Source organism: Colletotrichum truncatum, assembly GCF_014235925.2.
Source record: "Colletotrichum truncatum strain CMES1059 chromosome Unknown Contig_0002, whole genome shotgun sequence".
Lineage (NCBI taxonomy): Eukaryota > Fungi > Ascomycota > Sordariomycetes > Glomerellales > Glomerellaceae > Colletotrichum > Colletotrichum truncatum.
Genome location: NW_027222399.1, coordinates 818,976 through 839,866, shown reverse-complemented (window position 1 = coordinate 839,866; position 20,891 = coordinate 818,976). Strand labels below are relative to the sequence as shown.

At 51.5% G+C, this 20,891-nt stretch overlaps 5 protein-coding genes across 5 annotated transcripts; 4 read left to right on the top strand and 1 right to left on the bottom strand.

Moving 5' to 3' along the window:
- Positions 1-207: 207 nt before the first annotated feature.
- CTRU02_203190 (mitochondrial phosphate carrier protein) lies at positions 208-1,285 on the top strand (the record flags this gene model as incomplete). Its single annotated transcript, XM_036727271.2, has 2 exons — positions 208-809; positions 901-1,285. The coding sequence occupies 2 exons, from the start codon at positions 208-210 to the stop codon at positions 1,283-1,285; spliced, it is 987 nt and encodes a 328-aa protein (XP_036581065.2).
- Positions 1,286-3,236: 1,951 nt separating this feature from the next.
- CTRU02_203189 (pathway-specific nitrogen regulator) lies at positions 3,237-7,142 on the top strand (the record flags this gene model as incomplete). The annotated part of the gene is made up of 1 exon (XM_036727270.1): positions 3,237-7,142. One exon carries the CDS (start codon positions 3,237-3,239, stop codon positions 7,140-7,142), a length of 3,906 nt encoding a protein of 1,301 aa, XP_036581064.1.
- Positions 7,143-8,069: 927 nt separating this feature from the next.
- On the bottom strand, positions 8,070-11,716 carry CTRU02_203188 (ankyrin repeat protein; the record flags this gene model as incomplete). The annotated part of the gene is made up of 4 exons (XM_036727269.1): positions 8,070-10,729; positions 10,797-11,288; positions 11,342-11,553; positions 11,601-11,716. The coding sequence occupies 4 exons, from the start codon at positions 11,714-11,716 to the stop codon at positions 8,070-8,072; spliced, it is 3,480 nt and encodes a 1,159-aa protein (XP_036581063.1).
- Positions 11,717-14,526: 2,810 nt separating this feature from the next.
- CTRU02_203187 (uncharacterized protein) lies at positions 14,527-14,697 on the top strand (the record flags this gene model as incomplete). The annotated part of the gene is made up of 1 exon (XM_070204156.1): positions 14,527-14,697. The coding sequence occupies one exon, from the start codon at positions 14,527-14,529 to the stop codon at positions 14,695-14,697; it is 171 nt and encodes a 56-aa protein (XP_070061919.1).
- Positions 14,698-15,152: 455 nt separating this feature from the next.
- On the top strand, positions 15,153-19,622 carry CTRU02_203186 (reverse transcriptase domain protein; the record flags this gene model as incomplete). The annotated part of the gene is made up of 1 exon (XM_070204155.1): positions 15,153-19,622. One exon carries the CDS (start codon positions 15,153-15,155, stop codon positions 19,620-19,622), a length of 4,470 nt encoding a protein of 1,489 aa, XP_070061918.1.
- Positions 19,623-20,891: the final 1,269 nt, after the last annotated feature.

Genomic DNA, 20,891 nt, shown 5'->3' with positions numbered 1-20,891 from the left:
ACAATGGCTTCCGGCGCCCAGTCTACCGGCTCGACCAAGGTCGATGCCGTCGTCCAGCAGGCTAAGGCCGCTGCTCCCGGCCAGCCTACCGGCTTCGCCCTCTACTCCAGATTCGCCCTTGCCGGTGCTGTCTGCTGCTCCGTCACCCACGGTGCTCTTACCCCCGTCGATGTGTAGGTGTTTTATCCCCTCCGTTCTGAGTTGGTGATGTCGAAAAAACCCCCCTTTGTCCGGTTTGCGCGGTTTCCTTTCACGAGCAATTCGAGACGGACGAAAAAAAAAGTCGCAATTGCCGAGGAAGTTCCGCCGGACCTCGACGACAACAACAGGATCTCATCATCAACTCCATTAATTGCCAATGGCACACAGCCCGCTGACATCTTCTCCAGCGTCAAGACCAGAATCCAGCTCGACCCTGCCACCTACAACCGCGGTCTGATCGGTGGCTTCCGCCAGGTCATCCAGCAGGAGGGTGCCGGCGCCCTGCTTACCGGTGTCGGCCCTACCTTTGCTGGTTACTTCCTCCAGGGTTCCCTGAAGTTCGGAGGTTACGAGTTCTTCAAGCAGCAGTGCATCAACACTGTTGGCTACGAGAACGCCTCCAACTACCGCACTGCCGTCTACCTGGCTTCTTCCGCCGCCGCCGAGTTCTTCGCCGACATCGCCCTTTGCCCTCTTGAGGCTACCCGTATCCGTCTCGTCTCTGAGCCCACCTATGCCTCTGGTCTCGTTTCCGGCTTCAGCAAGATGCTCTCTTCTGAGGGTGTCGGTGCTTTCTACGCTGGATTCGGCCCCATTCTCTTCAAGCAGTAAGTTTTTTTCTCTCTTGTCCACATGGGAGATTGGTGCTCCTTTTGTGTCCGATGTGAAAACCTAGACGCTAACATGGAACCCTTTTAGGATCCCTTACACCATGTCCAAGTTCGTCGTCTACGAGAAGGTCGCCGAGGCCATCTACCGCCAGTACCCCAAGAAGGACATGTCCGACGGTGCCCAGACTCTTGTCAACCTTGGCTCCGGTCTGATTGCCGGTTTCGCCGCCGCCATCGTTTCCCAGCCCGCCGACACCATGCTTTCCAAGATCAACAAGACCAAGGGTGAGCCCGGTGAGGGCACCACCAGCCGTCTTATCAAGATCGGAAAGGAGCTCGGTATCCGTGGCTCCTACGCCGGTATCGGTGCTCGTCTCTTCATGGTCGGTACCCTTACTGCCTTCCAGTTCGGTATCTACGGTGACCTGAAGAAGGCCCTCGGTGCCACCGGCGGTGTTGAGATCGCCAAATAAGTTATTTGACGACTTCTGACATAACTACAACGGGGACGAAGGTTCGGCGAGTGGTGCTGAAGTGAAAGAGAGAGAAGGGCGCTGGGTTTTCTGGACGAGGACTTAATGATTGTTTCCTCCCTTGCCTTTTTCAAAGCCCTGAGATTATGGGTTTATTTTATTTGCTTTGTCCAGGGAACGGTAAATGGCGGGAAGACACAACATGATATCCTCCCCCCGACAACACGGCACAATTCGCGCAATAGACTTGTGGGTTGGTGCGATGCGCGCACATTGGATCGGCCTGCTGAAAAAATGTTGATTTATCACGCCAAAGAAACAACAAGAAACTCCCTGGGTGGGAACATGAGATTCTTTTCACCGATTGCCTATCATAGAGAAAGCATAGAGCATGATACACGGAAAAGATGGATGCCCCGCCAGAGGGTTGTATAATAGTCGCTTTGTAGCTTGCAATCATAGACCGGGAGTTGGATCTCTCATAATGCCTTTTGTTTTTGTGACGTGAAGACGTTGGAAACTTGATGAAGTCCTCGGATGATGCTACGACCTTTACTCCTAATGGATCTACAACCTTTACTCCTGATGGATCGACATCACTACATCACTTGTGAGGTTGCACGAGCAGATCATCAACGATGGGCGGCGCAGCAGCACGGCCTCAGGTGAGGCTAACGTTACCTCGTCCCAAGAAAGCCTCCGCCATTGGCTTTTACCGAGAAAGCGGCCCCGGCAACCGCGCATGCAGCAGACGTCGTCGACCCAACGGTCGAGGCCCCATCCCATCTTCCATCGGACGACCACGGCGGGCGGGGGGAGGGAAACAAGCGGTCACCGACATTTGACCACCCCCCTGGTGACAACGTCCGGGACCTTTGGTCGAAAAAAATGGGAAAAACGGGCAAAACGACGGGAGGCCGGGATGACGTCAAAAAGGGCAGTGCGAGAAATGTCTTTGGACCAGCGCTATCTATCATCTGTGGGATCCCGCTTTACGATGGCTGAATGAGATTTCTCTGGCAAAAGAATGTAGGGACTTTGAACAGACACAGGGACAGAAATGAAGGAATCTATGGAAGTCGTATGCCCGCGAGACCACTTGTCTTTCCTCTCTTGTCCCATCCCCAACCTTTTGATTTAGGAAAAAAAAAAGTCTGAATGAGGCGGATGCTTCCCCGTCGTATAGGAGAGGATACCTCCCCCAAATCGGGCGCCAACCACAATGCGGGAAAAATCACATGGTTGGTTGGGCGGGTACGTGGGCGATCACACATTCACCCCGGCAACGAGCGGTGTAAACAAACCAACCCACCAAAGCTTCCAGCCACTCCCGGGGAAAGCAGACAGCTGCCAAATGCTGCAGGAACACCTAACCCGTTGCCTCTGTCCAACCCAATCAGTCCCTTCTTTTTTTGGGTGACTGGTACTGGTCTCTCAGCCCACTGAAAACGGGGAGGGTTGTCCCCAACCAACCACCGCCGGACAACTCATCACATATATGCAACTAAGCTTCCCTCCTCCCACACCAAAAGGGAATCATAGTCAACAAACTACCTACTTCTACTGCTGTCAATTCGATTGCTGGGCACAGGCAGGCAGCTTCCTTGTCTAGCTAAAATCGTTCCGCTATTCTTTATTTTCCTTCCCACGTTATCCGCACTTCGTGGTCTTCGTGTTGTCTTATCCAGAAATACCCTGAAGATCATAATTGGTTCTTTGGGACGACTCACACACACATACGCACTCACACGACCGGTTGCTCCCTCGACCCGTCCCGAGCCGGCATAAACACGCACGAATATAGGGTCCTCATTCCCCCCTTTTAAACCCTTTCACAAAGAAGAACACGACCAACATTCTTCCTGGGAGGAAAACCCGCTTTTTTTGCGTTGAGCATTTTCCTCTTTCCTCGTTGATCAACCGCCCCCCCTCCCCCTCTTCCCGCCGTTAAATGCCACGGCCGGGGCCAAAAGCCGAGGAGCTGGACTTTGAGATACATGTTGATCAGTCTTGTTTGAGCGAACCGATGGCCGACGACGAGGTCCCTGCGAAGGTTGAGGAGAAGGTTGAGGTTGAGGTTGATACGAAGGATCCTGTGGAGGATGCCAAGGATGTAAATCAGAAGGAGGCTGATGATACGGATGGAAAGAAGGATACAGATGCTTCAGAAGAGGCCTCAGAGAAGGCAGAAGTAGCTGCTGAGAAGGAGGCCGCTGAGAAAACTGAGACCAAGGTCGAGGAATCAACACCGGAGACGGAGGTTCCTGCTGAAGCTTCTGGTGCAGAATCAGAGCCTACAACAGACACAACACCAGAGGTTGCTGCCGAGTCTGCAGTTGAGGAGCCTGCCAGTATTGAGGAAACAAAACCAGCCACAGAAGACGCAGAGGTAGAAGCCGCTGCGTCAGCACCTACACCTGACACCGACGCCACAACAGTCGACGACAAGCCTGAGAAGGATGAGGATATTGCTGTTGCGGCCACAGAACTTGATCAGTCAGGCGCTGAATCTGAGAAGGATCTCGAGGAAGTTGATGACGTTAAGCCGGAAGAGCCTGAGCCCGAGGCCAAGCCTGAGCCTGAGCCTGAGCTGGAGGCTGACAAGGATGATGCTCCCCCAGCAGAGGCTGAACCTCAACCTCAAGAAGAACTGGACGAAGTAGTTACTGCACCCGAACCCCAGCCTGAGCCAGAGGTCGAGCAGGAAAGGGCCGCTACACCCGAACCCGAAATTACATCAGAAGAGCTGGCAGAAAAGGTGGAAGAGACACTTGCCATGGCAGCTGAGTCTGGCGACGTGGCGCCTCCGACGCTCGTCGTCGATGCCGAGGAAACCAACGACGAGCCTACAGAAGTCCAAGAAGCCAGCCGTTCTTCATCATCACTCCGCCGTGCTTCTGGCCATACTGAAGCCCTCATTCAAGCAGCAGCAAAGGAGGTCCTCGAGCGGCTCGAAGCCCAGACTATGGAAACCATCCGCAACAGATCACACTCTCCCCGCGTCTCCATGGACTCAACAGCAAATGGAACCGAAATTCACTACGACACAAGATCGGAGGGAACCCGCCGCGAGTCCTTCGCCTCTGAGTCTCAGGCCACCCATCGTGACAGCCGCCGCGAAAGTCGCCGTGACAGTCGCCGTGAGAGCCGACGGGAGAGCTGCCGCGAAAGCCGTCGTGAAAGCCGCCGGGAGAGTCGACGGGAAAGCGAGGCACTCCCTACTCCCATGCACACTGAGGACGGCGGCGACAGTTCTTCGCAACACGGGGCCGATTCCGATGTCTTTAGCGAACGCAGTCCCCGCAGTTCTCTAGGATCCTTCGACGGCCATATGGACCACCATAAAGAGATGGACTGGCGCTCATCCAAGCGCTCTTCCCGCATGTCTGACGTCTCCATGTCTGAAATGTCATACTACGACCGCGAGGAGTTCGTTCCTACCATTCGCGGTTCTCACAGAATGCCCTTCCGTACCCCCTCCGATGTAAAGGCAATGCAATACTCCTCCCCTGCTGCCTCGGTAATCGGATCTCCCCGCTCTGGCAAGCGTCCTCAGATGCCAACCATCTCCCGCCTCGGCAGCCCGAACGTCTCCGCCCAATATTCTCCCAGGGGCCGTACTACACCGACCCGCCTTAAGGCCAAGAAGGAACCCGCTCCTCTAGTTCTACTTCATGTAACCCTCCTTCCCCTCCGTTGGCAGTGGGCCGAGATTCTTGAGGCCACCCCATCCGACAACCTCTCCTCAGAGGCCAAGAATCTTCGTGAGGCTTGGCACCATCTCCACGACCGCGTAGCTGAGACAGTCTGCGAGCGTGGCATTCTTCTCTCCCACCCCCAGGATGAATACGAAATCTTGGAAGAGCGTCTGCTGGAAGCCCTCGATCTACCCTTGCGCCGTAGAGCGCGTGTCCTTGAGTGTGGTCATTACATTGGCCCGTCCAATGAGACGACTCTCACTGAGGACATCGATAGCGACGAAGAGTATGACGAGGAAATCAGAAAACGGAACATTCTTGCCAAAACATACTGGTGCTCGACCTGCCGTCACGACATCCGGTACGAGTCGCTTGGTCCCGGCAAGATCTTCCGCATCAAGGTTTACGCCAGCAACGGTCTTATGAGGACCGGTGCGTGGGCTGCGTGCTGGAAGGAGATGGAGCGTGTTGATGTTGAAATAGAGCCCATCGTAACGTCTGCCGTCTTGGACGAGCTGGAGCGTCTTGTGCTTGCTCAGTCTCAACAAATGGTCAAACATGACCCTACCATCCTCGAGTCGACTGAAGGCAGAGACATGACCGACGACCATGACATGTCTGCTTTCCAACGCGAAATGTCTGAGCACCTCGACCGTGGCATGTCGGCTTTGGACGAGCCGCATCAAGAGCCCTCCTTCTTGGGAGAGTCAAATATGATCGAGCCCAACTACCATCAGGACGAGTCGCACATTCGATCGTCTTCACCTCCTCCGGCTCTTGAACCTCCCGCCATCGAAGAGCATCGCTCGCCCTCACCCGAGCCCATGCCTCGTCACCATGAAAGCGAGGAGCGTCGCCTAAGGGATGAGGCTCGCATGCGTGAGATTTACGGCCACACCCCTCCCCCAGCTGAGACGGAGCATGGACATGAGCCTGCGCCGGAGCCGGAGTCACACCACGACGAATACATGGCGCAGTCTCCTTCGCCAGAGCACCAAGCACGGGAACAGCCCCAACACCATCATCACCAAGACCAGCAGGCCCCACCGCCTCAGCCCCACGACGGGTATGGTCACCACCCTCAGGAGAGGCAGCAAGCTTTCCAGAACGCCGGACTTGCCGAGCTTCTCCTCGAGGCCGCCAGGGTGTTCATGCAAGACAAGAAGAACCTGGCCATTGTGGTCATGAGCTTGTTGATGCTGTTCATGGCTGTCAAGCCAGCTCAACGCGAGGTCCGAGAATGGGATGGCAAGTTTGTTGAACCGATCGTCCCTAAGGTCTCTGTGTCCGATATCCCTGAGGCTCCGGTTGAGCCGCCCATCATGGAAACTGTGCAGTCCATTGTCGAGTCTGTATCTATCGTCGAGTCTGCCTCCATCGAGTCTGCTTCTGTCATCGAATCAGTCACTGAATCGATCGCATCCTTCGAGACTCCGATCGAGGTCGTCGTCGAGCCGAGTCAGGAGGCGCAGATTCCCGAGCCTAGTCAGGAGATGCCTGTTTCTCAAGCTACGTCGTCAGTTGCAGAGCCTTCTGAGAGCTTTTCGACCGCTGCACCGGAGCCTTCTCCGTCTTCTTTAGTGGATGAAGCGGTGGTTGAAACGGCTGATGAAGCAGCGAATGAAGAGCTTGATGAGCCGATTGATGAGTCAGTTGTTGACGAGCCCACACCCTCGCCCGAACCTACTCCTTCTCCCTCCATGGAAGTAGAAGCGGAAGCGGAAGCCTCAACACATGTTGCCGTCCACCAAACCATCACCACCAGAGAAGTGGTGCGGATCATCGAGACCGTGACAGAGACGGTCAAGGCAATCGTCACTGAGACAGAGGTTGTCAAGATTCAGGCCACGCCTAGCGCCGTGCCTGAGACCGACGAGGAGGCATCTGAAGAAGCTGTTACTGAGGAAAATGCTTCATCGGAGGAGTTCCCTGCGGATGAGGATACTACTCCTTTGGAAGACACCGTTACTGCAGAGCTCGCTTCTGAAACTGAAGCCGCAGCCACTGAGGCGGAAGAGCCACTTGCCACTGAGTCTGCTGTGTCAATTGAGGAGCCTGTCGAGCAGGCAACCACGGAGGATGAGCTCGCTCTTGAGGAAACGACTGATGAAGTGGAGACTGATGAGCTTACCGATGAGCTTGACCACGACGAGCTCTGATTCACGAGTCTTTTAAACACTTGAACAATGATGAAGAAAAGCACGCACAATGAACGACAGAAGAGACCAAGACCCGTGTAAGAGATATGAAAGACGGATTCACAGTTGTTACGATACCAGACGTCCAGTTTACGTTTGAGAGACATTTGACCCATGACAACTGAACCAGCAAGCACAGCAACATGAACTTGTTTGAGACTTTTTTGATTTTTGATTTTTGAACGCGAAGGGGAAAGGGATTATGCATGTGGAGGTACTTGCGCAGATTGCTTTTGGATGTAGATAGATAGCACGCACACAAATGATCCGGCTTTATGAAGCTTGTTTATGGTAAAATGGAGTTTATTTACGTGCTATACAGTGTCCTCTGCCCGTTGATAGGTGACCTATGTTATTATGTGGTATTTTTTGACATTGCGATTTCTCATCCAGCCTTGGTTTGTTGTTCTTTCTTGTCTGCCAAAGTAGACCACACAGACCATCTCACCCAATGCTTTCGTCAAGCTTTATATTATCTCAGCCGTAGGTACATGGAGTCCTTCCTTTCTGAAATGATGATGGATCAAGTTGAGCTAAGTTTTCGGTTCTAGAGAGTAGTAACCGTCTTCTATGGATCTAATTGAACTTGTTACTATGTAGTGCCGAGGTGTTGAGAAGCCGCATAGAAGATGTACTTGCAAGCTTATGAAACTGTCACTCCTAGAATGTTTTTGATGAAAATTTTGCAAATACGACGAATCTTTACCATCCGGTATCAGACTCCAACCTCAGAAATTTGTCCTTGATGCAGACAAGAAGAGACCGTATTTGTGTTCGCACTCGTGCCTGTTCTCAGACGCAGCCATCGTTAAATCAACGCATCCTTTGCAGTAATTCTGATACTATGCTGGTTCAAAACCGTGATGTAAAAGACTCGATCCATCCACACTAAATCTCCGTATACTCCTTCATAAGAACATCTATAAAGTCAGAGCTGGGAGTAGGCATAGACTGAAAAGTTTCGCTAAAGTCCATGTTCCACAGCCCAGGGTCCAGGGGATTCAATATGCTCTCGTTGCGTAAGAATTCCGCAACCACAAAGCTTTCATTCTTTTCTGCAAGCTCAATTGCACTTGTGTATCCCCTGACCGGGTCCGGAACGGCCCCTTTACTGAGTAGGAACCGAAACATGTCCAAGCGACCCCATTCAGCTGCGATTTCAAGCGCTGTCCTGCCTTCCTCTGCAGCTCCTGGAGCGTTGACATCTGCGCCATGAGCGAGGAGATTTTTGACAAGTTGAAAGTCGCCTGTAGAAGCCGCGCCCTGTAACGCTGTTATTCCGCCTTTTCGTGCCGGTGGCGCATTGACGTCCGCGCCGTGAGACAAAAGCAGATCCACGACTTCGGTAACAGCCTCCCTCGGGGCACTCGATACCACTGCTTGTAGAGCTGTACGCCCGAATTCTTCCCCAGCTTCTGCATTGACGTCGGCTCCGTGCTTGAGAAGAATACGAATAGCCTCTGCATCGACTACAAGCGCGGCGTATTGCAACGGTGTCATGTCCTTGCTCCCTCTTCCTGGTTTTTTCCACTGCGGTAAACTTCTATCCTCAACTCTTGCTCCAGCTTGCAACACAAACCCTAGGCATCCACGACTGCCTGAATCTATCAGTCCATGTAGGGTATTACTACTCGCGCCACTCGGCCGATTGATTGGAGCCCCTAGTGACATGAAACGTTTGAACCAAGAAGGTTGGACCGATTCACGGTAGCGATGGAGGGGAAACTCATTTCCGTTTGCCAAAGCTTCAAGGGCAGTGAGACCCCCCTCTTCTGCAGGAGGCGCTCGAACATCCGCGCCAGCATTGAGAAGGTACTCCAAAATCTCGTCTGAATTGTAATCAAATCCTTCAGCTGCGGCTTGTAAAGCCGTTCGTCCGTTATCACGATATGCTGACACGTTGACATCTGCGCCTTTATCGTGCAAGAACTGTAAGATTTCGAACTTCCCTTCCGAGGCCGCTCGTTGTAAAGGTGTCTGACCGCCCTCGCCGTAGGCGTCCATCGGAGCTCCAAGATCCAAGAAGAATCCACACATGGTGATACGGTTTTCCTCGATAGCAAGCGCAAGTGCAAAGGGCCCAACTAGGTTCGGGTCGACCCCTGATACCAATAGTGCTGATAAAAGATCGAGACAATGCTCTACACTATACGAGCGACGAATACTACGCTTTATCTCCTCCAAAATCTCCAAATCGAATTTCGCCCCGGCTTTGTAAAGCAGGTAAACAATGTCGTAATACCCCTCGGATGCTGCCAGTTGAATTGGTGTGCTTCCCTTCAGACCCTCATCGCCTCCGAGGATACGATTCCCTAGCAGTTGTTTGGGGGCATTGGGGTTTACACCACGCCGCAGTAGAGTTTGAACGGCCGCGTCGCTCCCTTTTTCGACTGAAATTCTCAAAATGTACTCGAGGGTCTCTTCTTGGAAAACTTTATTTTCGAGAAGATATGTTGAAAGTCCTTGATTTCCGGATGCTGCTGCTTCAACTGCCCCTATACACAATTCATAATGTTTCTGAACATGTGAAGGGATTTCAAGCTTGTCTTGTAACTGCTGAGACATTCTTTTATAGTGTTTAAAGTTTTCCAGCGTCACTTGCCAGTTCGACCTGAAGCCTAGGTATACCTCGCAGCCAGCCGAAACCAAGAGCTCGGCAATATCGATATCAGGGTAATCTCGGGACAGGCATAATCCGAGGGCGTTGTAAGATTTTCCTGTGAACTCGTCATGAAACTGTCTTTTGACGTCACAGCCAGCGTCGATGAGGAATCCGACCATCTTGAGTCCCCTGTCCATGACAGCCTGGCACAGTGGCGTTCCCACGCACGACTTGACGCCTTCGAATTGTAGCCTGTTGAATCTGTCTGTCAAAGGCCTCTCAGAATTCAAACTGGCTCCCTTCTCCACTAATATCTTTCCGAGTTTAACCCAAGGTGTGAAAGCAATCGCATGAAGCAATCTCCCGGCCATCCTTCTTGGTAGTTGTATGGTTTTAGGCTCGAGAAGCAGTGCAATAAGATTTTCCTTATGGCTTTCCCATACTGGTTCGTTGGGTATCCTTCTTCCTCTGTCGGGGTGGTCATGCAATCTTCGAACAAGTTCGTCGACAATAGCGTGGGTAGCTAAGGAGTTTCCTCGCAGGAATGCCCCAAACTGTCCCAAAAGGTCCATACGACTCAACCAATCAAGGAAAGAAAAAAGCCCGCCAATGACCATCATATTGTTGCAACAGAGGTGCACAATAGCCGTAAACAACAAGTAAAGGAGCTGTCGACCATGGTCTCGAATCAAGAAATTAATTTCTCTGTTATTCGCTAACGAGGGAATATCCCAACTGTTTAGTATTACTTCCGTCAAGAGTAAAACTTGAGGTGGAATACGAAACGAGGTTACGATGCAATTGAAATATGATGAAATCTGATTGTAGTGCTTTGGTATGCGGACTTTTGAATCATCACGGGGAGCCATGCATTCATGCATAGTTTCCAAATCGGTGCGACAAAAGAAACTCCTTGATTGAAGGTTTGCGAGGATTTTAGTGGCATCTATCGACGAGTAATGTTATTAGCTTTGGACTCTTGTCCAGTGTATAAGAGCTGAAATGAGACACACCTGGGGAACCCAAGAAACTAAGCGGAATATCGGTGTCATGAGATGCGTAGCTGTGCTGCAGGATATGCCCAGAAGTCCTTCGACTCGAAAGACTAAACTCCGATTGAGTTCGCTGGAACCAATGAAATGGCGAATGTTGAGTCACACCGACCCCCATAGCGGCAATAGTATCTGACTGAAGGTCAAATGCGAAGTCGTTGCTACATATAAGAGTCTGGTTGTCTCCTGTTGTCTGGCTCACTGCTCCAGATGAAGAAGCTGTGTAGTTCAACTCCAGTCGAGGGGTGCTGAGATCCGATAATCCAAGGTCGCATTCAAGAAGATTATGTACATTTAGCTCTAGTTGATCAGCTGCATCCGCTTGCTGTAAGCTGGTGGCTGTTTGTTCTGAGGGCCAAGCAAGAAGCGGCTCTGGAGAAGGTACTTCAGATGTGAGAGGCTGAGGTGTGCGGACTTCTATCCGGTGCCTGCCAATAGTATTGATTCCTAGATCTGGGCAGGTATTAAAACAAAACATCATCTTTGGTCGTTGTCGGAATACACACCAATCTTTTCTCGGCTTTCAACGGCTTCACAAACATTGCCATACCTCCGCTTTTCTCTTTCGATACGTGCGGGATCCAGCTTCCGGCCGTTTAAAAAGACCTCACATCTCTTGTTCTCGGTTTCCCTTTTTGCAATCTCTCTGATGATGGCTTTCCATTCGGTAGCACGGAGCTTTTTGAGGCCAGAGTATTTTCTCTTGAACTGCCGGGGCCTGTTGACCATTAGCTTTGCTTATCTTCCAGGTAAGGATGGCCATACGTAATCTTAACGTTGTACTTGTTATGGAGGTATTGAAGAGTATCCTCAAGTGATTTGTCCTCCGATACATACAGGCGTGTGATGTCGCCATCCAGTTGTGACCAGTTAATAGACATGGCGTCTGGCTGAGGTACAACTTTTGTTGCAGATGATAGTGCACACAGCTATTTCCAACGTATCGGAGGGAAGGTTTTCTGGTTAAGCTCGTCGTATTTTGATGATTCGTAAAAGAAGACTACCAATACTTAGTCAATGATATCCTTGAGCAGCTAAAGAGAGTATTTAAAGCAAACTTTTGGAAACCCCGCCAAGAGCTCAGCCTGATGATGCGTGGTGTGGAGGGGACATTTGCTTGAGCACAGTTTTGAGGATCATTCACAGCCATCCTGATCGAAGTACAGGTACAAAACCACAGCCAATTTAATTTGTTGCAGTACATGCAAGTAGGTTAGGTTGGTGGCCTGTTGTTGTTGGTGTCGAGGTACAGCCTACCAGCTGCTGCAAGGGCTTTCTGCTTATCCAGTCACAGAAGCGGTCTCAGTGAGGCGGTCGACTTGCATGCTACCTATATAAGTCGACAACCGATCCAATCACACGCTTTTATTGTTCATAATTGGCGGTCCTTTTGCTTTTCGATGCTCTCAGTTTGGTAGGTCCTTTTGGAAAGCTTTACAGCATAATCGACCTCTTGCCAAGCCAGCAGCCGCCTGTGCATTTTCAAAATTGATGATGTACAGAGACCCATCAGTCGTTGCTCACTTACCTCAAGTTATGTGAAACCTATCGTAAATATGAGCAGAGCCTTATGCTGAAAACTACTTAAAAATAGACTCAGTCACGGTTCTTCATTTCCCGCAAGGTATTTCATGGGGTAAACAGGATAGAGAGACCATGACGTTCATTACTTCATTTCTGTTGAAATAATTAGCATGCGTTCTACAACAATATTACATTATGCAAAATTATGTGCGGAAAAGCCCAAGCAGTTTGGTAGGAAAATGACAGTGGTTCTAAAGCTCAGATTATACTTCGTTCAGTTATGGAGTTATCAGAGTGGGAAAAGTGCGAATTCAGCGTCTGCACAGATCAGTCTGTACAGTGTCTACCTATCTCTTCGATTACGCATTAACCCATTGTCGACGGCCAGTTGTTTATTTTTGAGACTGTTCCAGCCTTTAAACAACTCTGTAGTATTATTGTCAGTTTCTAGTTGAAAACAAATTATGTAGCTACTGATATACTCTTTCTATGGCGACCCAAATCCCTATGAGTGCGGGATCGGTCATGACTCGCACATTAATTGCTTTTTTATCTTCATATTTTCTGAGCACATGGCCTTCAAAAACTGCGTTGGTTCCAACAACATGAAAACCAAAAGTTCCCAGCAATTTACTCCATCGCAGCTCATATCCGTTGGTGCTTGGTGCCTATGAGCCGCTACAGTGGATAATGTCGTCAGACAAGTCTACAGGGTCGAACCCAGCAAGCGAGGAAACACGGAAGAAGAGGCCGAGAGCCCCCGCTCTTAAACTTTCTCAGGCGAGCAAAAGGGAAGCGCGGCTGGAGGACACTAAATGGCGAATGGGTTTCCGCTGTTTGGTTTGGAGTCGGTGGCGGGCGGGCCGAATCGGTGGCTCTGAGCTCACTGCGACCCGACTTCAAAGGGGTCTAGTGTAGAGTGGGTGGAGGAGTCTGATATGTTAGACAGGGATTCTTTTTCCCGGTCTACACCTCTTTTGGACATGTTGTTGGTGCAGGGTCCTTTTCTCATTTAATTTTTTTGGCCTCGACACTCTGTTTTTGCTGACCTCTCTCTATCGCTTCTCTGCTGCCCCCTTGTTCTCAAGCTGTGCTTTTCCGGAGCAAGTGGTAAGGCAGAGGCTTAGGTTATCTGGTCGACGGAGCAAGGGTTTGTCACAGTATGGTGTTTTTTTCTCCCTCATCCGATGAAGGTGCTGGACCCCTCCCCTGTCAAGATGCATTTGTGTGTGCATAGACGATTGGTGGGTGATAACGCACCATTTTTCTAGCCACAAGGCGGCGCAACGCCCGTACGGGGGCCGCTAGATGCCTCATCGCCCAACTGTCAATCGTATTTCCTCCACCGTTTGCCGTTTCGTAAACTGAAAATAAACCTAGAGGGGGTGCGACGGGATCCAGTAGGTAGGGCTCCGTATATGCGTTTTGACGGCATTCCGACACGTAGCCCACAGCGATGACGTGCTGCTCAGTCAGTGTTTCTCGTTTTTTTCTTTCTCCCTCTCTCTATCCTCGATCCGAGGAGGGGGGGGCGGGCAGTAATGGGCCCACAAGGCTGGGCTGCGGTCTTCGAGTCTGCGAGTTCTCTGTCAGCTTCCGTCGTCTGGTTGGTCTACACTACGAGGGAGATACGGCGTCGCGGATGCCGACCGAAAGAAAGAGATACCAAGTCTTGTGCGGTGTAGTCAAGAACAAACAAGCAACGCCGTCAACGGAGAGAGCATGGATCCCAAAACGCTCCATGTTGCCCTGTGCTGCCTGAAATAGTGGACATGGAAATATTGCCATTATAACCCCTGCTCATCGTCAAACCCTTGCCTCTACCTCTACGGTGTATTGGGCTTTCTCACTGAGTCGCCGAGGAATATTTGGCGAAAAAGGGCTGATTTCTTATCTGCTAGAGGGTTGGCCAGACGGGTACCGCTGTCGCAGGCGAGTAGTAAATGCGGTGATGGGATTTGCCCAGTCAGTGCCGCACGTGTAGGCTGACCAGGGGGGGCAGGGATTGTGTGGGTGGCAGGCCTCGCCGGCCCGTCACGTGGGCTGACGGCCGCCACCACTGGTCTTAGCCAGCCTCCACAGCCCTCTAGCCAGTTAGTTAGTTCTTCCAACCAACAACACCACTTTTCCCATTCTGAGCGTTCTGTGCTGGTTTCGCCCACAGGTTATGAGCCCAGCGTTATTCTTTCGGAATAACGTCGTTTTACCCATTATTCTACTCGTCTGTCAATTTTCTATTGATTCACGAATTTTTGCGATTTTATTCGCTTTATTTACCCTTCTGTGCGATTTTCTCGCTTTCTTTCCTTCCTCTTCGCTGACGAATTTCACTTTCTGACGCGACATTGGCTGCCTGGCGCGCACGAATATCACGTGGCACGCGACCGACCACCACAACCCACTGGTTTTCACGAACACCACGGTCAACAACAGACTTTTCAGTCACAACTACAACTTTTACTTCGATTCCTCGTTTTTCACGAGAATTCAACCATTTCAGCTTCGGTTTTTCGAACCAGCCCATCAGTTTCTCGTATCTTCTACGAGTATTCATTCTTCCCTTCGATTCACCGTATTTCTACGGTCGGATCTCACAATTCCACCCATTTCTCGTGTTCTTACGCAAGATTCTCCCTCCTACACAATCCAACAGCACGCGTAGGTGGCAGCGAAAGTAAGCCATCTAACGTACAGACACGCCTCCAAAGCTGCGGCCTCGGAGAAACGCCTGTGATCGAGGTGCGACTATAAGTCTGTCCCGCACTGTTGTGATACCCTCACTTTCACTTCAAGATGTCTCAAAACGACTTCAAGACCGTCTTCACGCCTCTTCCTCGCCTGAAAGGTGAATCCAACTGGAACACATGGCGCATGCTTGTTACAGCGACCCTGCGAGGATACGACTTCGAGATATTCCTCGAGACTGACGTCCCTCGCCCTGCTGACCCTATCGCTGCAGAGGAATGGAGAAAGAACCGTAACGTCACGAATGGTCTCCTCATGAACGCCAGCGAATCGGTTCTTGACAGACTCTGCACAGCGGGTTGGGTTGACGATGGAAACCCTTACGAATTGTGGCAGGCGCTCGAGAAGCACATTCCGAGAATCTCACAAGACGCCACAGCTGCCCTTGTTGACGAGTTTGCCAAGACCACCGCCAACGATCACAAGACTCTTCACGATGCCCTCAATCGCTGTCACCACCTCAGAAAGCGTATTGAGACCATTCACGGTCGTCTGCCAGACTCCTTCCTCGCTGTTTTCCTCCTTAACTTCTTTAAGGACCGACTTCCCGATACGTACAAGCATTTCACATCGAAGGGCGCCACCCATCCCACGTGGAATGAGGTGGCTGATACGATTTACACGCTTGCCCAAGACGAGGATCAAAAGCGCAGTTATGCCACTATTCGCAACACACCTGGAGGCAAGTCTGCTGGCAGTGGGGGTCCTGCCTCTCCAGCCGTCACCACCACCGTCACCTCCACTGTCACTGCCTCCAAGGAAAAGAAGAAGTGCGACCACTGCAACTGTGATCACGAGACCACAAAGTGCTATGTCGCCCACCCCAATCTCATCCCTCTACACTACGTCAACCGGGATAAGTTGATTGAAAAAGCGAGAAAGCACGTGTGTGGCGATCGCTGCCGCTGGGATCAGCCTACTTCTGTTGATGGCACCCGCCAGACTGTTGTCAGAGCGTCACCTGCCATCTTGGGTCAGTCTGCCCTTGCCTCCATCGCCAGCCCAGCAGTTTTCACTGCTGCCCGCGATGACCTCATCACCCGAGACGATATCGTTCTCGATTCTGGTTGTACTACTTCAACCTTTAACAACTTGCGATATTTCGTTAAGTACGCTGAAAAGAGCGATTTGACACCTTCCACTTCTGCCTCCGGCGCCCCAGTCCGGTCACTTGGCGTGGGCACCGTCTTCTTCCAGACCCTAGACCCCACCAACCCTAACGTTATTCACGATTGGACACTTCACAACGTTGAGTATAACCCTTCCAGCCCGGCCAACTTACTCAGCCCTGGAAAACTTCGTCGTGATCACGTGGAATATGATTGGCAGACCTCAAGCCTCATACACGTGACACAGCGCACTTCCCTTGCCAAAGTTCATTGGGTTTCTGACGTCTGCGTCGTTGAGACTCATGATACTGGAAATCACGTGCCTCGAGATATTGCTGTCAGCCTCGCCGCCTTCCGGGCTACCCAGCGACCGTCTCTTGAACTGATGCACCGCCGGCTGGTTCACGCCCACCCATCACGTGTTGTGGAGGCTTGCCGCCGTGTTGGCATTCGGTTCACAACGTCAGAAATTGACGCCTTTTTCTGTGAGTCTTGCCATCTCAGCAAATCCACTGAACGGATTAGTCGAGACCACCCACTTCCACTTACGAGTATTGGCGATGAAATTCACCTTGATCTCGTTGGTGTTCTTCCCCTATCAACAAAAGGGAACCGTCAGGTTCTACACCTCATGGATAAGTATAGTGGTTACCACTGGGTTGTTTTTCTGCCCAACCACAAGTTTGCCACCATCCTGGCAGCTATCAAGAAATGGGATACTGAATTCTACAGTCTCACCGGCCTCAAGCCCAAGGTTTGGGTTTCTGACAATGCTCCCGAGCTAATCAAGGTTTTCAACGACCCCTACTTCGAGGGTACTCGCCACAACACGACTATTGCCTACACGCCTTCCATGAACGGTACTATTGAGCGTGCTGGTCGTACCATCGTCGAAGGCGCCCGGACACAGCTGATTGACATGTCCCTTCCAGAGGAACTGTGGGATTACAGCATCGATTCGGTGACTCAGATTCTCAACCTCTTGCCCACACCCTCCAAGGGTAACTTGAGCCCTCACGAGATCATGGCGAGAGAGCTGAACTTGGCTGCTGAACGTGAGGCCCCCCACATTGAACATCTCCGAACGTTTGGCTGTGCTGCCTACGTACACAAGAAGGGCCCTCGACGCCCTATGCGCTCTGCCAAGATGGAACCACGAGCAATCAAGGGATTCCTCGTCGGTTACGGTTCTCTTCGTGGCCACATTTACTACGTTTACCTGCCTGATCGAAAGGAGGTTATTCGCTGCAGAGATGTTCGATTTCGTGAGGAACCGCACAAGACAGTGTTGCCTCCAACTACTGGCACACCCAACATTGATGAAATTGAACATGATGCTGCGTTTGTCGAACCAGATATCATCATCCAGTACACCATCCGTCAGAAGCCTATTGAAGGTGAAAAACCCGTGACTGGTGATCCCAAACCAGATGAGACCATCGTTGAAAAAGCGATGGCACCCACTGATACACATCTCATGTCTCCGCCACCGGAGAACCTGTTGGAGACCACTGCTACACCTCGTGACAGCATTACTAACGAATTGAATGATGACGAATTCGTCGCTTCCGTGGAAACAATGGAAACTGATCACCAGGACCCTGATTCCCTCTCCACGATTGTTGAGGAAGCAACGAGTCAACCGGCAGAGTCCTCTCGACCTCGCCGCGCCTCAGCCCAGCGACCACCTGGTCACTACCGAGCCGCCAGTGGCGTACGCTCCTATGCTAAAAAGACTTTTCTATCTGCTGACATTCCAGCTTCACTAACTTCTCGTCAATTCTCTCTCAGCGTGCTTTCTGCTACTGCCCTTTCGAAAGTCCTACCCGACGGCGTGGTGATCCCGAAGTCCTACCGTGAGGCGCAGAAGAGCCCACAGTGGCCCCAGTGGGAACAAGCCTTCGAACGAGAGATGACTCAATTCACGGAAAAGGGGGTTTACGAAGTCGTTTACCCACCACGTGACGCTAAAGTCCTGCCCGGCAAGTGGGTATGTGACATCAAAACCAACAAAAACAACGAAATCGTGCGCTACAAGGCCCGATATGTGGTTTGTGGAAACCACGAGAAAGGTGACTGGTCATCGCAAGAGGTTTACGCTGCAGTTGCCTCTGCCACCGCAACCCGCCTTTTCTTCGCAGTTGTCGCACTTCTCGATCTTGAATACGAAGTATATGATTTCGACACTGCTTTCCTAGCCGCCTCGATTCCAGAGGGGGTTAAGGTGTACGTCCGGCCCCCCGCTGGCTACGCCACTGCAGACAACAAGGTTTGGCTGCTCCACAAGGCACTCTATGGATTGAGAAAATCACCACTTTGGTGGTTTCGACTTATCAAGGGTGAAATGGAACGAATTGGCTTCACTGCTGTTGATGGGGAGGTTTGTCTCTTCGTCAATCACAAGATTAAAGCGTACGTTCTTATGTACGTCGACGACAACGCCATCGCCGCTCCCAACAAGCAAGTCATGATGGAAGTTCGTCGTCTCCTCGAGAAGGTCTGTTCTCTTAAAGACCTCGGCGAGGCTACCGATTTTCTCGGTTTCCAGATTGAACGCGACAGAGCTGCCGGTAAGATTTTCGTTTCCCAAGCCAAGTACGCAAAAGCAGTGCTTCAACGATTCGACTTTGATGGTTTGAGTGCTGTCAAGACGCCTATGGCGACCACTGACGATCTGCCCGTCACCTGGGACAAGAACGAGTGCTCGCTTGACGAACAACAACTTTACATCGAACAAACCGGCTGCCTTAACTTCCTGGTGGCTGGAACTCACGTTGACATGGCCTACACCGTCAGTAAATTGTCACAGGCGAATTCAGGGCCTTCTAAGGCCCATCTTCGTGCTATTAAGCACTTATTCCGATACCTCAAGGGCACCGTTTATCTCGGTATTGTACTTGGAGGCATTCCCACGATCAACGAGTTGGGGCTCTACGCTGCTGCAGATGCCTCTTTCGCTGACAACAAGCCATCACGAGTCTCGACAGGTGGTTACGTCGTCTTCCTCGCTGGTGCGCCGATTGCTTGGAAGTCAAAGAAACAGACTTTCGTGACTTTGAGCACCACGGAGGCTGAATTCATCAATCTCACACCTACGGCAATTGCTGTGAAGTGGATCAGACGTTGCCTCTCCCAACTGCTCGGCAAACCCATCACCACGCCTACTATCATGTTCACTGACAGTGCCAACGGCTACGACAACGTCATGAACCCACTCAACGAGGCACGAACCCGCCACATCGACGTCCGATACAAATGGATCATACAGGAGGTTCACACTGCGAAAAGCATCGAACTCCGACTCATCAAGGGCGCTGATATGGCCGCCGATGGACTCACGAAGCCACTGGTTGCGGTCAAACACAAGGAATTCGTTCGTTTGTTGGGCATGGCGGAGGGATTGGATTGAGAGGGGGATTTTGAGACTGTGGGACTATTGATATTGAGACTTCGGGATTCGGAGGATTTCACGGCCTCCTATTGGCCAGGTTTAACCGGTAATTGACCGAGTTTTCTAATAGTTGAGAACTCCTCGGATTTGGAGGATTTGGGACTTTTCCTGTATTTCCTATTATTCTACTGCTTTTTCGCTGAGGAGTCTGAGAGGGGGTGTGGGTGGCAGGCCTCGCCGGCCCGTCACGTGGGCTGACGGCCGCCACCACTGGTCTTAGCCAGCCTCCACAGCCCTCTAGCCAGTTAGTTAGTTCTTCCAACCAACAACACCACTTTTCCCATTCTGAGCGTTCTGTGCTGGTTTCGCCCACAGATTGCGACTGTGAGTATGGTTGCGCGAGGAACCGCTAGCGAAGGATTCGGTAGGTTGTCCGGCAGTCTCCGGCTGGCTGGCCATAGAGAGACCCTGGTCTGCTTCATACAAGCTTAAGATGTCGGGCGAGTCTGATGGCAGGGTGACAGGGTGTCGGCAACGGCTAGATACTACCAAGCAACGTTTGGACGAGGGTATCCGAGCCTCGAAACACTGAAAGATCTCCGCGTAAAGGCTTCTATGGCGTCTATACTGCCGATCCCTTCTTACTTGAGGTCCAGATCGATGTAACAAAATATCCCGTACCTGAACCTCATGTCATTGAATATGAAGACATCATTCAACACCCACTGAGAAGAGGAACTTCAATATTGATATGCCACATTGCGCTTTTTTATAACAGCCGCGGAGTAAGATACACCGGGCAAAGCAATTTCCCATGTAAGGCATAAGCGGCTTCGGGCAAAGCTGTCTATCTTGGCCCGCAGTCAGAATTCTTTTCGCGCCGCAGTGCGGCGGCACAGCAGGCACGAAGTCACAGTCGACACACACCAAACGGCTGCGAAGCACGATCCACTCACTCTCTCGGCCAAAAGACAACCAACGACGTCTCGCAGCGCGTACCCCCGTGGTATTCACAGCTTGCCGTATGTGGCAAGCGGCCTTACTCACCCCTGCAGGAACGGAGGGTTCCCATTCTTCTCTCTGACAGCAAGAGTATGGGTGCGAGGGTATCGAGCCGCATGCGCCACCTACTGTTGGCTCACTAACTGCCTACTTGGGAGCCCTCACGATGGAGTCAGGTCAGTCGCCATGCCAGGGGGGCTCAGGTAAGGCACACAATACCCGTAATGTGCGCGGCAAACGCACGCCGCTTGTCGGTCTCTATAGTCAGAGACTGCATGGTGTGCC